Genomic DNA, 17,305 nt, shown 5'->3' with positions numbered 1-17,305 from the left:
CTGCAACATAGAATCAAATTACACCTTGTGCCAGACTTGTGCCTGGCATGAAAACAGTCATCAGGCTCTAAATGTTAGCAGTCATGCAAATGAGTTCTGGTTGTTTTTTATTTGGATTGCTGTAGGCTATTTTGTATTGTGTACGAAAACTTAAATCATATACATCTTTTAGTTTCTTTGAAAAATAAAACTTGCCTGTTGCTCTTTATCGATCATTTCAATTCATGTTGATGCTGTGCTACTATTCAATGTAGTTTTTAAAAGCTTGACAATGCATCCATTGTCATTTATTTTTAAAGCAACGCCGGCTGATAAACAATATCATGATTTTGCCCTGAGCGTGTTACAGCTCCCCCCAAGAGTCCCCCAGTACACATGCCTCAGTCACTCACAAGGCTCTTAATAAGGCCACCAGTAAATGCCAGGCAAGATATGCCGCGATGAAAGCTCTTTTTCTCATACTCTAGCTTTGAGGACAAGTTTCGCTGTGTCGTGCATGGAGGGGGAGGGTAAAACTGCAGCTTTAAAGAGCAATGCTACATTTTAAAAGGAACAATAAACCCACCCGCTTATGAAATAATATTTTTTGTGTCCCTCATCCCATTGTGTGCCAGCTCAGGGGACTTTTGGCAGACATGAAAGCTGAGCAAAAGGTAGCGGAGGAAGCCCGTGCCAAAAAGATAAAGTGTGCCGAGCTCCACTGGGAGGGATGCATCACACAGATAGTTCACTCTTTCACTGTAGTCATTAATATCCGGCGCAAAAAAAAGGTCAAACCTGACTTGAAGCCGTCCAGTATATCACAGTTACATTTATACATCAAACCCTGCTGTGATGTCTCATCAGCTCGGTCACACAGGAGAGACCCGCACTGCACATTATCAAAGATTGATGGGCTGTCCTAGTTAACGACAGGGGGGGATGCGGAGGTGTGTGTGTGGGGCTTCGCTCAGGAACTTTTGCGTAGTCAGAGATGTTGACTGTGCATCACAGGCTGTCGTCTTAGCGGTGCAAACATCATTAGCGCGGCGGGCCCGTGCTTTGCCCTCCCTCGCGCGGAACCTCTCGACCCGACCTCGAGATAAGCAGCGGAACTTGCAAATGCAGTATTGTGAGGTCAGGGATCTCACACCAGAGGCTGCTGGCAGATGCAGAGGCTGCAGCCTCCATCTCCTCCCATCCGTCACTTCTCTCCATACATCCGCTTCTGTGCCAGAGGAGGGGGGGGGGGTTATAACACAACAACCAGATGAGTCCTTTTTTGTTTCAACACACCTCTTTAATGCAGCGCCATCGTGCCCACCCCTTTGTTCACACCGCTTGCCGCTTTAATAATATATTGATTAATTAGCTCACTCATTAATCATTTATTCCTTAATCACGGCCTGATTTTTCTCAGGGAAGCGGTGCAATCGGGAAAAGCCTGACTTCACATTTCATTCTAATTACACCCCTTCACTAATCAACACTTAAGAGATGGAAATTCAGGAAATGAGTTTTTCTCCCTCCTTTCTTTTACTCAATACAAAGCACAAGTATTGAGTCCAGCAGGTAACAGCCCAAGCGCCCTCCTCCCCGCTTCTCGTCCTCTGGCGCCTCATCGGCGGGTTAAAAGGACGTTTCCACTTATAAGAAATCAAATGAACAAAATGAGTATTTGATAAATTAAAAACTTTTCTTCCCGGCAAAGTCGAGGGGGAAACAGGGAAATGAGGTCACGTGCACCTTTTTAATTCTACCCAACCTGACTCTATCCAAATGTATTCGTTGGGATGGCAAGACAATAAACACTCGTGCTAACGTTAGTTTACTATGGAGCATTGTTGTAGACACGACACCATGGTCTTCACTCGGCAGCAGTGGGCATTTTTCTCTCTGCCTTTAGCTGAGTAAAATTCATCTCCTGAACCTGTCCAGATAAAAATACAGGCAAGCATCCATTGTTGCTGGCCATACTGTGAAGCGGAAAGACAGCAAAACATTGTCTATAAATATTGTGAAGGTGTTTTTGTAAGAATGTAGAGGCGGCAACATTGTGCATCTCACCATTTTATTGTTTCCAGTAGATTCATGGCTCCCATGGGGCTAGAAAGTAATTTGTTTAATCGCCAGGAGTTATTTTCTATGGACAGAGAAAAAAAACATTGTTAATGTGAGGAGAGCATGAAAAGGAAAAAATGAAGAGGAATATTAAAACCGCTTTAATTAGAAGTGGTCTTTGTGCTTTTTGTGTATTTGTTGCAAGGCGAGGCCAAAATTCGACACATCCGCTTTCTGTGAAGAGACTCTTGATGACAAAAAAAAAAAAAAAAAGAATTATGCATCAAATTAAAAGAGAGCTCCAATGAGATGACGGCAAGTCGGGCATTAACCTCTAAGCTTTAAAAAGCACACACATTAAGCAACGCTAATGAGACTCTCATTGAGCTAGCTGTGTTCTGTGTTCAAAAACACACAAAAGCGCAGCGTAGACTTCAATGCGCTGCTTTGGTTGTCGCCCTTACTCCCCACACCAGCAGCTGACGTTAGACGCCAACAATGGCGTCGATAACCTTTTCCTGTCGTCGCTTACAACTTTACAACCCTCATTAAAAAATAATAATAATAATAAAAGGGAGGGGGGTGGGGGGGAGTATTAATTATGAAACGCACTACTTCCTATCCTATCGTGAAGAGCCAAGGGGGTCTCCGTTGGGCTCAATTAGGGAGAGTAGGCCACAAATCCCCAGACTAAATTAATTGATACCCCAGGGCATTGGATCCAGAGTCAGTATTATGTAGACTTTCTTTGTTTTCATTTTACCGCCTTTTAGAAAAAGCAAGAGACTGTATCGTTGTCTCCTCGTCGTTTTATGGATTTTTAATCGAATTTAATTAAACATTTATTTGCTCGCTTCATTTGTCACCGAGCTATTCCGTCACATGTTGCGCACTCTTCCGACTCTTACTAAACCAAACAGCAAAAATAAGTTGGACTGGTAATAAATAATCATCCAAATAGTGGAAGTCTGGGGGTGGGGGGGATCGGGGCCGTGAGACAGAAGGAGCAAAGCAACGGAGCGAATTAGAGGGACAGAGACGGGCTGGGACTATGACACAGATCCAGCCTGCAGCTGTCTTGCAGTAAAAACACCAAAGGGGGTAGCTGGGGTAAGCTGGAGCCAAACGACAAGACTGGCTCAATCAACATCTTGTCAACACTGCTGGCTGATGTGTACAGACAATTTCAAACCACCCTCCACTTTTTCTCCTCCTCTGCATATGCTGTTTTATTTCCTGTCCTCCTGCCAGCCAAGCCCGTCATTTGCTATCCCGTCCGCATGCACTCGGCACTTCTCTAGCTCATGGCGTGTCGCGGTTGTGTGTTGACGTTCAAAAGCAATACTAGAATTATACTCCGCCAGATGCTTCTGCCCTGCCCACCAGCGAGCCTAAAGATGTAGGACTGTGACAGTGAGTGTGCAGCAAGATGCACAGTTGGAAGTGCAGCACAGCGATTGCGAGCTGAACCATTCATATTTGCTCCAGCACTGACTGTGTCACATCAGCAGTCTTGGTCTCACCCCCCTTGGCCTCCTCCTTTTTTTTTTTTTTTTCTTTCATCCTTCCTCCTCCCCTGAATACATACCACTCTATTATAGCAGGTACCCCGGGAGCTACTGAGGCAGCCAGCATCACGACTGCTTTCCAGCTCAGTAGAGAGCGGATACTATTATATGACAACAAGGTAGTAAATATGAGAAAGTTATTCATTGTGGTTTTTAGATAGTATCAACACGGTCCCCATTCACAAACAAAAAAATGTTATACACGTGAAGTTTGGCTAGCAAGCAGAAGAGAGTCATTGGTTATATGAACGACACTTTTTACAACATGTTTTATATACTCAAATGCACTCTTAAAACTTTCACATTCCAACCCATAGACGATTTGGAGTCTTTAATGCTCCAAATCGAAATTGAATCGAAACGGGCAGATGGCACAATATTGAATTTCTCAGTCAAATAATGCTGTTTAAAAGCCTACTCCAGAATGTATAAAGCTCATTGATTAACGTACCCACCAAGGTTACACTCTGAACACGTAGAAACGATATGAATTGCCCACACAGACACAATAAAAAGTGGATAAATTGAGTACAATGCCACCCGCAGTAGTGGAGGAGCAGCCAATTGTCATATTCTCAAGTTTTCTGGTGTGATGTTGCCATCAAGCTATGACAGCCTTTGAGACAAACTGATTGCCGTGTAACATCAATTCTATCTATAGCCAACATCTTTACAATTGGAGTCCGTGCGATATCTTTGTATATTTTTATTTGAACATGTTTTGAATCCCTCTTCTCCCGTTGTCACGCCGACAAGTCCTGTGAGTCTCGCGCAGGGATGCAGAGCACGAGCAAAGAGAAAGAAGAGGAGAAAGTGATGACAGCTGACACCAGCGGTAAAACAGAGCAGTGTCAGAGTGATGTCAGTGATTAATAGCACATAGGGGCCTTGCAAAGTGTGGCTTGCGCATGAGTGGAGAGGCACGAATGATAAACAGACAAATGAGAGGGAGCGGCTTTGATTAGGGCAGAATGCGCCGAGTTTCAGGGTAGAAGCCAAGCGGGGAGGGCTGAGGAGGCTGGCAATGGTTTAGATGAGCGGGTCCACTCGCTTAAAAGGGGTCTCGGCTCCAGCCAAGAGTTTCACAATGGAATAAAGGCCGGGAGGGGATGCGAGGCGGATTATACTCCGCCAAAACAGCTCTTAAAAAGCAGTTAGATTGCAATTTGGGCAGAAAAATGCAGACGAGGAGGAAAGGGAGCGAGAGCGGGTGAGTGGAAGTGCAGCCGGAATGCATAAGGGAGTGATATATTTTTTAAGAGGGGTGCAAGAGAGGAGAGCATCTGCAGAGAGAGCTACTTGCAACAGTCAAAGAAAACATACATGCTGGGCACAGCTCAGTGCGGCCAGTTGGTGGGTGGTCTCTCTTGTTGTCTTCTTTGAAGCCCTCAAGTTGTGTACAAGTCATGCTAATGAGCTTTGCACACTCCAAACATGAGATGGGTGCTGGGTCCCTATGGGGGCATTCGATTTGAATACTCAGCACTACTTTTTTGTTTGTACACAAACATATGCACGCATACACTAGTCGAAAGAGACAAAAGACTCAAAACAAAGGGATAATAATTCTATACTGAGAGAAATGGAGCTTGCATTTCCAGCCCGATTTAGAAGCCATATCTCGACAAGGCACAATGGATGGCATTTGGGGAGAGGGCTTGTTTATTCCAAGCTTGACACTTTTTTTTTTGCCAATTGCCTTGTTTTCGGAGGAGTTGTGTGTGCATGCGTGCGTTTGTGTTTTCACCCCATTTCCTCGTCTCTGGAGTCTATTAAGGGAACCTCACGCAGGCTGAGTCCAGGACTATATAATATACAGTGTGTGTGTGTATGTATGTGTATATATATATATATATTTTTTTCTTTTTTAATTTTTTTATACATATATTATTTATATATATATATATATATTATTTATATATCAATATATATATATATTTGTAATTTATTTGATGACTACTTGAGTGTGAATAGTACGAAATAGTATATTTAAAAAAAGTTAAAGCACAGTATTTGTACATATACAGACTGACCATTTTTCCTTTATATCCAAATGGCAACAAATGATTATGAATCGTCATCGTGAGCTGATAAATGGAACAGTGCTCTCTACGAAATGAACGGTGCTCTCTATGCTAGTTTCCCATTATAAGCAAAGGTCACGCACAGTGCCATTATCACGCTTTAGCTTCATAGCCCTCACACACCCAAACGTATACACGCATGCATGCACGCACACTGGCAGATTCAATCTAATTCTCCCAGGGCAGATGTCCAGCGGTGAACGGATCACTGCTGACATCTGTCCATCTCTTCTTGATCCGGCCTGATGTGAATGCACCCCTATCAGTTCACATAAAGTAAGCGGCGGTGGTGGTGCAAAATCTCTTTAACAGGTTCAACCCTGAAAGGCTGTTTTGAATTTCACTGAAAAGCCAAGCGACTCAAGCAGCAAAGTCGCAACGTCAAACGACACCGCTAAATATGCCCTGTGGTGCTTGACACTTGGCTTTTCTTATTAACACATCCGTGTACACCTCAAAACATCATGCAGCGTCTGCAAGAAACGCACGCATACATGCCTACTTAGCGCCATGTGCAACCAACAGCGTGAAATGATATTTCATTTGAAGGAATCGGGATTAAATTGTTTGAGCCCAGGTTGGTTTACCTTGTTACAGCAGAAAGGAAAAAAACGCACACACACAGCAAGTTAAGAAATTGAGTAATTGCTGAATTGGTGGCAATAAGGAAATGTTCCTGTAAATGCGAAGACCTTGAAAGGTAACATTAATCCAACACATGCATTACAACTAATCCTTAGAGTGCAAATCTAGGGAATGAGTTCATGAATAGATTTAACGTAGAGAAGCAAAACAAGTCAAATCCCGTACGGTGGATATTTAAGACCCACATTTGTATTTTCGTCATTTTGATTCAATTGCAAAGCTCCTCACGTTAAGTCTGGTGTGTTTTCGTGGTCTGCGTGTGTGTCTTCACACTGCTTCCACCATTTTCCCATTGTGCACCTCTGTTCCTCCCTCGCTCCCCATCAGCAACGTATTCATGTAATTAAGCCGCTAATACACCGTCAAAGAATTGTCTAATTCGGCAACGAGGAATTAAAAGAATCTGGCATGAGTCATTAGCCAGTCGAGATGTTCTGTAGAGCCTTTTCAATAAGGGATCTGGAGAGCTGTGAATCACTCTCTACAGCACACAGTCGTCACTCTATTTTTGTAAGGCTCCATACGAAGCATTAATTGCGAAATGTGACCGAAGCAAATTGAGTGTGGGTGTGGTATAGACAAACACTTCACAGCATGTAATCCGGTTAAGCAATCAGGCAATGAAATGAATTATTACCCATTGTAAACAGTTTGATACACTGGGCAAGATACTTAATTGCAATTTTTTTTTTTTTAGCCCAGTCGAAAAAAGAAAAAAATCTCAATCTGGCTCTACTTGGGGGAGGATTACGAAACTGCTCATTACTTCTTGAATTTAAAACGTTTGACGGAGAAGGACATAAAGTTCCTGACGGAAAATGTCGGTCCTTACTAATAGCTTGAGTGCCAAGATTCAAATTAGGCTCTTTTGATTCATTTTTATGTAGCCCACCTGCTACTCAACAGGCTATTCTGACACTTTGTAACACACACGCACAGTACACTATAGTGCTCCAATTACACATTTTTCCTTCTTCACTCAGATGGAGGCCACTACATTAGCGCCACATTAAGGTTTTATGCTACCAAGTAGTTCAATTTGGTTCAACTTGGACCAAATTGGTCGGGTAAATCCATTCTAAAGGGCTCAATGACCGTGCAGGTACGCTTCGTTTTTGTTGGGTGGAGCTACAACATTAAGAATAACATTTGCATATCTGTTGTTGTGCAGAAACAACAAATACTCTCGGTGCACTGAAAGATGTCCAAAATATGGTACGATACAAATCTTTGTTCCATCGGAATGCCAAAAAAAAAATGGTTGGTTGAGATGGAGTTTTGCTTTAATTATGCTGCTGGGTGGCAAAGGCAGCGGGAGGGGAGAGAGGGTGAGGGACAGACCACAGGCCCTCCCTGAGATGAAGTGGATAATTGAGTGCGGAATAAACACTGCCAACAAGCAGCCTCATTCAAACTCAGAAAGAATGAGGGGGGGGAGTGAAAAAAAAAAGAGGGTGAGAGCATAAGCAAAAAATCCTCGCCACCCTTCTTAAAGGGGTGTGTGGGGGGGTTGCTATTGAAAAGCTATTAAACTTGCATTTAGCAGGATTGATTGAGAATGAAGAGGCCTATTAAAAGAGAGAGACAAGAGGACAATAGCGTGTCTCTGGTTGCCGTATGTTGCCCTCCTTTCAGCAGCTTTCTTTACTGGCGATTGTGATGGTGGTTGGGGAGACCGAATAGGGGGGGGGCTAACCCTGTCTGTTTAAGCAGTGCAACCAAGAGGCAGTTCAGGAAGGGTTGGGGATGGAGGAGGAGGAGGGGGGGGGGGACTTAGCTCAGCCTGAATAGAGGCCTCTTTATCTCCCCGAGTCCCCCTTCCCTTCCATTCTCCATTGAGCAACAATGAAAGAGAGAAGGAGAATGAGTTTTTTTTTTTTTCTCCCCCCTACCCCCAAGTCTCCCGACTCGCACAGAGAGCCCACTTAGATAACCAACCAACTGTCTCTTTCCCCCGCCTACGGATTAGTTACCTCTGGAGTGCTGCCATCTTTCACTACTCGTATAGGGTTTGTAATACTCAATCTTTATCATAGTGCCACAAACATTTGGAAAGCGTATTTCTGTTTGTGTGTGTGTGTGTGTGTGAAGGCCAGCCAAGCGATCCATTGAGAGTGTGTAGCGCACTTAAACACAACACCACAACGGCAGCAGGTGTCTCTACTGAATTTCAAGCGCCTCAAACAAAACGAGTCCCCGGGGACTTTAAGTGCAGTTTTAATTGTTGAACATCCATTTTTACAAAAAGTACACAGAAAAAGCGGCACGTTTGTTTGCACATTCTTTCCGAAAAGTGCTTCGTGCCAGGAAGCATAAAAGCATATGGACTTGGGAAAGAGTTAAATAAGTTATGGGGCAATGCTGAGTCTTCTTCTTGACAGGGATATTTATGAAGGAGTGGGGGGGAATATGAAATGTTCACCCAAGTCAGCCTCATCCATCTTTTTAAAATGTCAGTTTATTGAGCGATCAGCCTCAGTCTTTACAGGGCTATTTTCACCATCCTAACCCGACCCACCTGCTGTCATTCTTTTGTATAGCATTTGCCCTGAAAATATCAATTCTTGTCAGATTCAAAACATGTTCATCCTTCTGTCCTTGCAGCCGCCACCCGAGCAGCCTACTTTTCCCAGCAGCCTCAGGACCAGGTAGTGGTGTCTGGCCAGTCCGTGACTCTACCATGTGTCATAGTGGGCTATCGGGAGATGGTGCAGTGGACCAAAGATGGACTGGCTTTGGGTGGAGAGAGAGATCTACCAGGTATGAATGATGTCACTCACCCAAGACATTTTGTATTAGCACGCTCGGATCGAAACATAAACAACTCTCACTAAAAAGTACATTTTCTTTAGTTTCCTAGTGCTTGTCTACTCCGATCAATGGCGGGCCCCATTAGAAAGCAAGCTTCTCTTCCTTAACTGTTTAGATTTTACAAGATTGAACGGTGAAAGGTCGTTGAGTGCTGCGCGCACGTAACGTGATTTGCCGCTTAGCGTTTTAAGGCTTTTGCAGGAAGGGAGATAATCAATCAACTTTTCACACTGACATTCGATGGCGGAGAGTCTGCCTTTCGGCCCCAGAGGCCCTGCCACCATCTTTATTGTGTCTGTGCTTCAAGGACAGAGTCCTCATGCGTTTCATTTCCCACCTCATGCTGCTCGACACACACACACACACAATGGCTCAATCCTACCGAGGCGCCCGCCGCCTGCGTTCATTTATGACTTAAACAGTTTTTCCACATTTCTTGGCGCTCGGTCCAAATGGGCTTCGTAGTTGTGTCATTATGTGTTTATTGTTGCCGGGTCTGACTGTTGTGTGCGCCCGGCTTCACGCAGGCTGGAAACGCTACTCCTTAATGGGCGACCCGCTATCAGGCGAGCACAGCTTGCTGATCGATTCGGCAGAGCTGGTGGATGATGCCGTGTACGAGTGTCAGGCGACACAGGCGGGCCTGCGCTCACACCGTGCCAAGCTGACTGTGCTAGGTAAGATACGCAGCTCGGACTTTGCATCACATGAGGCAAGTTTAAACAGGGGCTTTATAAAAAAAAAAAGTCCAGCACAATGTGTAATTATCTCATTCGGAACACCAACAGGCAGACGAATGAAATCTGTATTGCATTGTGTACAATATCAGTGACCTCTTTAAAGGCTTTACAATTAATAAAATGATTTCTTATCACCACTCAGCAATAACCCCAGAGTGATAAATCTCATTTCTTGATGGAAATGATTTGCTGGGGGCATAATTCTACTAAAGCTCAGCCAAGAGAGCCCGATGAGGGAAGAAAAAAAGTAAACACTCAAGACTGTGGACGTCTTGGGCTAATGTGATTGCAGGAATCACAAATGACTGGAGTAGTCACTTGAAAGTCAAGGTCTGCATAGTTAGCACATTTTACGGTGAGCCACAACATTTGTCAACCGCAAGGCAGTTTTTACGTTAACGCGATGTGAGTGATCCACTTCTTCACGCAGACATTGAGGAGGGGGGCAGGGTTGTTGGGGGGGGTTACAGGTCTTGTGGGACCCAACAAAGCACTGCTGGCATCTGGTGGCATTTGAAGGAATGTCACTCCCCATATATCTACTTAAGCCAGCTTGCTTATAAATAAGTCAAGTCAGAAAGATCAATCACATAACACAACTGGATGACGGAAAGCTTTCCCCTAAAAAAAACAAAAAAATGCTTATTTATATTTATCCAGACTACTTTGACAGATAATCAAACAGACAAGTTCAAGTTTGTATTTGACCTAGAGTTGTACTGAGACGTGTTTTGTCTTATACTGACTTCTTAATCATCTTTGATTCATGTAAATTGTCTCTTTTTATCATTTTAAACTGAAAGGACTGCCGAAAATATACAGTAAATCGTCGACTTAATTTGTTAATTAATTTCACTATATCTTTTTCCCCCCATTGTAATTAAGTTGAGATTTATGTTTCTTTTATTTTTGTAGCAAAGCATACCGTGTCTCATTACTTTCCAATTAGGAATATACATCAGTGTAAATCTTGCGAGCGGAATTTATTGAAACGGGAACATCTGCTTCAAGTCGTCCCATGATGAGTCTGGGAAAATACTAAAACCTAGTCTAGCCTGCCCCTGTACAGATCTAGACTGAACCTTGTGCTAGACTTGGGAGGACTTCTATATGTTTATATGTAGGCAAAAGTAGAGCTAAAGAAAGTGCGTGGGGGACTTTTTTTTTTTTTTCTTTCCCCTGTGCATGTGTATTTGCGTGCAGTTGCCCGTGTGCCAAAGCAATCCGCAGTCAACGTCTGGAGTGCAGTCAGGGGAATCGGCATGGAAATTAAAATCACCTAGCACTCGGATTCCATTAGTGTCCGTGCGGCAGCAACGGAAAGACCTCTGACAATTCAGACACACACAGTGAAATTGGTTCGGTGGAGGGAGCAAAAAAGGCCAACACAAACCCCGCATTCACGCCGCTCCTTATTGGACCGGGAAATGGACGCCCTCATCAGGGGTGGCACGCTTGGCTTGCCAGTGCTGTGTGAGAAACCAAGCAAATAAATGAACAAATAAGCAATTCAGCCCAAACATCGCTCAGCAACAGTGGGAACGATTGCAACAATAACGCTAGTCTCTGAAACAGGAAATAAAGAATGGGAAGTGTGTTATTTTCTCCTCAGAGGACCTTCATTTGAAGACTTTTCAATCAATGATACACTGTTAAACAGATCATCATCATGCGAGGATACTTGTTTGCTTCTTTTAATTTCACAATATTGGGGGGGGGGGGGGATGTACTCTAATTAGCTCCATTATTTCAATTTTGAAGGTAATGTGCCGTAATTACAGACAATATGTTTATTATTAGACTTGGTGTCAAAATAAAATTTCAGTTCTTTTTTTTTTCTTTTCCACGGGGAAACACCAGACTTGATGACCAGCCAATCGGAAAAAGCGTACAAACAGTCAGTTAATTTGATGTGTTTTGTATTGAGCCATGTGTTTTGTTATTGCTTTACAGTCCCTCCTTCAGATCCCTTGGTGGAGGGAGGCCCCGTTGTGCGTCTTAAAGCCCATACGCCACACAACCTCACCTGCAGATCTTACGGAGCCAAACCTGCTGCAGAGATCACCTGGTACAGAGATGGGGAAGTCATGGAGACAGCCATTTATTCCAAGGTACGTGCAAGTGGCATGATGTAAACAGAATTCAGATACTACTCAGATAGTTTTCAATCGCCACCCTTTTCTCATAAGATTTGCTCAAGTCGCTCTCTGCAGTCCTCCTCCCATTTTCACTCCTCCCTTATACTCCCGGTACCCCCCCCCCCCCTTGCCCCCCCCTCCCCTTCCGCTAATGCAGTGACACTACAGCATAACTGGAGCATGCCAAAGCTCAGACAGCCATGAGGCTTTCATACAGTAGACTTTCTGCAGAAAGCGAATCACCAACACTACAATGCAGAAACACAATGGGCGTGCGGCGGAGCGTGAGTCGGCCACGGCTGGGAAAGTGTCACATTTTTCATGCTCTCTGACCACGCTAAACGACGCTAAACACCACATTTAAGGAGGCGAGTGCTTGCAGTGAGAGGGGTTGGCAGGGCGGGGGGGGTGAAGAAGAAAGAAGATTCCAGCCACTAAGATATGAAAAGGGTCTGGTGTGATTAGAAAAAATTGTTTGTTGCTGAGGAAGAGCAGAAATCGCTCTATTGATTTTGCTGTCCAGGGGAGAATACCCAGCCTGCCATGCGTGTGACACTTTTGCCTCACTGTCACCATCCAAAAACAGACTCACAAGCAATTTGGCTATTACACTTCTTTGTGTGTGTGTGTGTGTGTGTGTGTGTGAGCAGTCTGCATTACCCTCACAATCTACACCTTGCCTCACTTAGGCGTATTGATTTCTGTAAGCAGTAAATAGATTTAAAAGACGATGACAAACAAGGCGCTGACGGCAAACGCTCTCAGAAATGTAGGAACAGCAAAAAAAAAAAATCCCCATGCCGCATCGTAAAATATACTAATATATTTCATCGACGGTGCCAGAGAATTTTAAATTAAAATAGAGTTACTGGCGTATGTATAAAGCTAAGAATAGGATGAGATATAGATGTAGCTATGGCTTCAGGCTGAACCTAAGTGCAAATGCGTATTGCCGCAGACACTGATGGAAGATGGGAAGAGGGAGGCAGCTGTCAGTATGCTTCCAATCATCCCAGAGGACAGCGACTCCGGCCGCACCTACACCTGCAGAGTTCTCAACCAAGCTGCCCCTGCTGGAAGACAAACATCCATCACTATCAATGTCCAACGTGAGTCACAAACTCATCCGCATTCTTACCCAACGAGCACAAATCACATTGCAAATTTCTCTTGCAGATCCTCCGTCTGTGGTTTTGTCAGTCCAGCCTCAGACGGTAACCGAAGGCGCCAAGGTTCTCTTCGTATGCACCGCTTCAGCCAATCCGGAGATTATTGGCTACAGGTACGAGAGAATATATTGTTTCTGCTGGTGAGGCTGAAAATCACATCACCTCAAGAGTCCCCGTGTTTGAATAATTTGCTTGAATGAGCCGCTTGATTGGCAGCGTTTGATTATGATTGGCACACGCTATGAAAGAGCTAATAGCCACTTTGATATGCATGGCTAAGTACCTTCCCCGAACTAATAATCTGACTGTATAATGTGATTATCCATCCGTTCCAGGTGGTCTAAAGGAGGCGTCCCCATCTCCGAGGCCAACGGTGACAGTCTGGAGGTGACTGTGGACTATTCCTACTTCACAGATCCGGTGTCCTGCGCGGTGTCCAACTCTGTGGGCAGCACCAATGTCAGCACCCTGGTCGATGTGCAATGTAAGTCCGACCGAAGGAGTGTAAACCAAGCTGTTAGATCGCGGCCCTGAGGCGTATGTGTTCAACCATAAACACAACTGTCTGCTTCCCCCACAGTTGGCCCCAGATTGTTGTCGGGGCCAAAGCCAATGACGGTTGATATCGGGATGGATGCGGCATTCACTTGCACGTGGACTGGAAACCCTCCCCTGACCCTAGCTTGGACCAAACAAGGCTCAAGCGAGGTAAGGTGATACACAAACATCTTGAAGACTCAACACTTTATCACTGATCAGCGTCCCTTCAGAGTGAAACATTCACACGTGTCCTCCAGGCATGACGCTTTCACACTTTTCTCTCTACACATTCTTCAAAAAGCTGTGCTCGCCATGCTCCCTGAGGGATAACGCCTCTGGCAAAGAACTGTCTGTCCACTGACGGATACGCACAACGTTACCGAGCTCCGACTGGCTGTCATCGCGCTCATCTCAATCAGTCCGAGAAGCAGTCAGTCAAGCGGCGCGCTTAAAACATCGACAGCTTATCAGGCAGCCCCTACCAGCATTTGAATAATAATAAAGAACATTACTATGCTGGTATGGAAAAAAAAAATAGTTTAGTGCACCACATCAGCACTATACTATCCCACAGGAGCGTGTTTCCTCGCTACCAGTGCCGAAGACAAGCAGGTGAAAACACCCCGGGTGAAATACGATTTGAGATGCCGCGAGCGACGTCGTCGTCACATCTGAAAGCAAACACTTTGGGCTCCTTTGAGGGTGAAAGCAGAGCTTTTTCTAATCCACCCGCTTCCACTGTCCCCTCACATAGCCGAGAGTAATGGATTAATTGGGTTACTTTGTAAGTGTGTTGAAAAAGAAAAGTGGAGAGCCTGAGAGGGGGGACTGTGTGGAGGTCTGAGTGGAGGTAAATGGATTAAGCACAGCTTGATAGAATGACGAGATCAATGAGCTAAGGAGTGAGCGAGCGTAGCCGCTTCAGAGGCATTGTGTCCTCGCAATTTAATGACAACAATCTTACCGAGCAGCTTCACAGTTTGCGTTCGAGTATCAAAAAAAATAATAATACGGCCAAACCAACAGAATCTGCAGCCACTCGAACGATGCCACTTGTGTTTCCGAGAACTATAATTCAGTTCAGTTCGGAGTGGTAAACTTGAATTTAATTGGCATTTAACCGCTAGGTGTTTGAGGGAAGATGGCCGCATCAATTAAGTAAACGGTGTTACATCATCAGGGAGAAACAATTCAATAAAGAGCACTGTGTCAAAAAAATGTTGAACTATAATTGAAAAGGTTTCTGAGTAATCAATTAAGCAGTTTCTCGCTTCACCCTTTAGGTTACTCTCAAGGGAAAAAATAGTAGACAAGATAGGAAACTTTAGTTAAAAAAGTTCAATCCAAACTGGCATGTAGGGAAACGGTTCAAAAAACACCTACTGCCTCTAAGAAGTGTCTGCTTATATTTCCTTGCCACACTCATGAACAACCTGTTATTATCTTCCATATCCACCTGCTCCTCCAACCACAGACATCATAGCAAAGTGAAAGATAGGAACAAGGTCACCTTTTATATCCTCACCTTTAAGCAGAGACTGTATGCGCTGCTTATAATTAACATCGACGAATACATAAGGTGTATATTTTTCTAACGGCTTGATACTTCCAATAAAAAGGATGCTTGAAAGTGGTACGGTGTGGATTTGTTTCAAACTTTTCACACAAGGAGACATCTGAACTGTTCGCTAGAAATACTCAGGAACCCCGGTGTCTTTTGTGCGGGATGAAAAAGCTCCAGTCTCATTGCCCTACTTCGCAGGTGTCAAACTCAAGGCCCGGGAGCCAGATACGGCCCGCCACATCATTTTATGTGGCCCGCGAAGACAAATTGTGCATCAAATGCATGTGTCATTACTAGAATTGCAAATTGCCTTCACTCTTAATAATATCTTTTTTTTTTTTTAATATTTGACCAGTTTTTACTCGTCTGATTTGAAAACGAGTTATTTGTCAGTTTGTTTTGTAGCTCATACATTTATTTGGCTTGACAGTCATAATGGCTCTCTGAAAGAAGCTATGACTAAAATGCAGCCCACGAAAAAAATGACCCCCCTGCCCTACTTTGTCTCTCACCAGGTTTTAAGTAACAGCAACACCTTGCAAATCAAGTCTGTGACTCAAGCAGAAGCCGGCACTTACACCTGTAAGGCTATTGTTCCCCGCATCGGAATTGCGGAAAGAGAAGCCACTCTGACCGTAAACGGTGGGCTTCCTCCGCCGATAGATTACTTTTGTCAATTTACTATGTCTGAATGTGTTTTCATTTCTCTGCTTCTGTTCTCTAGGCCCTCCTATCATCACTGCTGAGGCCACACAACATGCTGTGAAGCACTCCAAGGGCAAGCTGGAATGTAGGGTGGGCAGCACCCCGCCGCCTTATAAGATTGTAAGTCAATCTCCAACTATCACTTTCGGTCATTCACCCATGTTTGTGACATACGTAGCGTTGCCCCTGACCTCACCTTCACATCTCCATATTCAACCCACGAATAAAGACACATATTCAGGAATGTAATTGCACCGCCGTTAAATGAAGCGATAGGAGTCGAGGGAGCTGTGGGAGACGGGCTTCCTACGGGTTTCAGCCAAACCGCATTCAATTAGCGGCCTGAGAAGCATCACTCAGCTGACCTCGTTGAACCGCTGAATGTATGCCGGGCTGAGAGAGGATAATTAGGGTGCGAGAGGAGAGGCAAGAGAGGTAGACAGGTGCTCTGCTTGCCCTATGCTACCGGCAGCAAAGAGTAGGCCCACTTCAATGTGGCTAGCTCACCCCTTTCAGACCTCACCCGCACGTGGGAGGGTGCTTAAACATAAGCTCGTGAGCTGGGTCAGCCCCGTTGAGCTTCCGAGGTCAGCAGAAAGAAAGTCGTACAGAGAGCGATGCTGATACCAGAATGAATGGATTTAAGGGTGTGTTTGCTTTACTCACCAAAGAATTACTCACCGATCTGTTATGTACCATCTTGCTCTTTTCCACAGGTATGGTCCTTTGGAGATATCAGCTTGTCGTCCGGTGCCTCTGGTCGCTACTCAGTGCAGACGGTAACCAACGATCAAGGAGTTGTGTCCTCTCTGGTGCTTTCCGAGACTCTGGCGCCGGATTTTGACCTGCGCTACAACTGTACTGCCTGGAACAACTTTGGCACTGGCACCGCCTTGCTCACGCTCAAAGAACAAGGTCCGTACTTTTGTGGGGTTCCTCCTGGTACTCCAACTTCCTCCATCCTTTGCTAGGTTAAATGAAGACTCCAAATTGTTTGTAAATACAGACGCAAGTGTGAAATATTTTTGATATTTTTGTCTATGGTATGTGTCCTACGATTAGCTAGCAACCAATTCTGGACATTACACTCCAGTTCTGCTGGATCTGGTGATTTGCCAGTATTGTATAGGAAAAAGTCAAACTAAATCTGGTTCTGTACCAAGATGGAATTGGTTCACAGCCCGACAAAATTCCATTAAAAATCAGTCAGGTCGTTTTTGCATAATCCTGCTAAGTAAATCGCCAATCAAAATGTAAAACTCTCCCACTGAAGCCTCCTGTAGACAACATAATGAAACTCT

At 44.5% G+C, this 17,305-nt stretch overlaps 1 protein-coding gene across 3 annotated transcripts in view; it reads left to right on the top strand.

The window, feature by feature from the left end:
- kirrel3l (kirre like nephrin family adhesion molecule 3, like) overlaps nt 1-17,305 on the top strand; it is a 103,081-nt gene that overhangs the window by 82,528 nt on the left and 3,248 nt on the right. For all 3 annotated transcript variants that reach the window (XM_061288723.1, XM_061288722.1, XM_061288724.1), the window contains 10 exons: nt 8,942-9,097; nt 9,676-9,825; nt 11,842-11,999; nt 12,985-13,135; nt 13,203-13,308; nt 13,531-13,679; nt 13,776-13,903; nt 15,815-15,941; nt 16,024-16,124; nt 16,721-16,919. In XM_061288723.1, coding sequence (XP_061144707.1) covers nt 8,942-9,097; nt 9,676-9,825; nt 11,842-11,999; nt 12,985-13,135; nt 13,203-13,308; nt 13,531-13,679; nt 13,776-13,903; nt 15,815-15,941; nt 16,024-16,124; nt 16,721-16,919 — 1,425 coding nt within the window. The remainder of the gene's footprint in view (nt 1-8,941; nt 9,098-9,675; nt 9,826-11,841; nt 12,000-12,984; nt 13,136-13,202; nt 13,309-13,530; nt 13,680-13,775; nt 13,904-15,814; nt 15,942-16,023; nt 16,125-16,720; nt 16,920-17,305) is intronic.

This window comes from Syngnathus typhle, linkage group LG10, assembly GCF_033458585.1.
Source record: "Syngnathus typhle isolate RoL2023-S1 ecotype Sweden linkage group LG10, RoL_Styp_1.0, whole genome shotgun sequence".
Taxonomy (NCBI): domain Eukaryota; kingdom Metazoa; phylum Chordata; class Actinopteri; order Syngnathiformes; family Syngnathidae; genus Syngnathus; species Syngnathus typhle.
The sequence above is the reverse complement of the archived record's forward strand: the minus strand, read 5'-3'. Positions and strand labels throughout refer to the sequence as shown.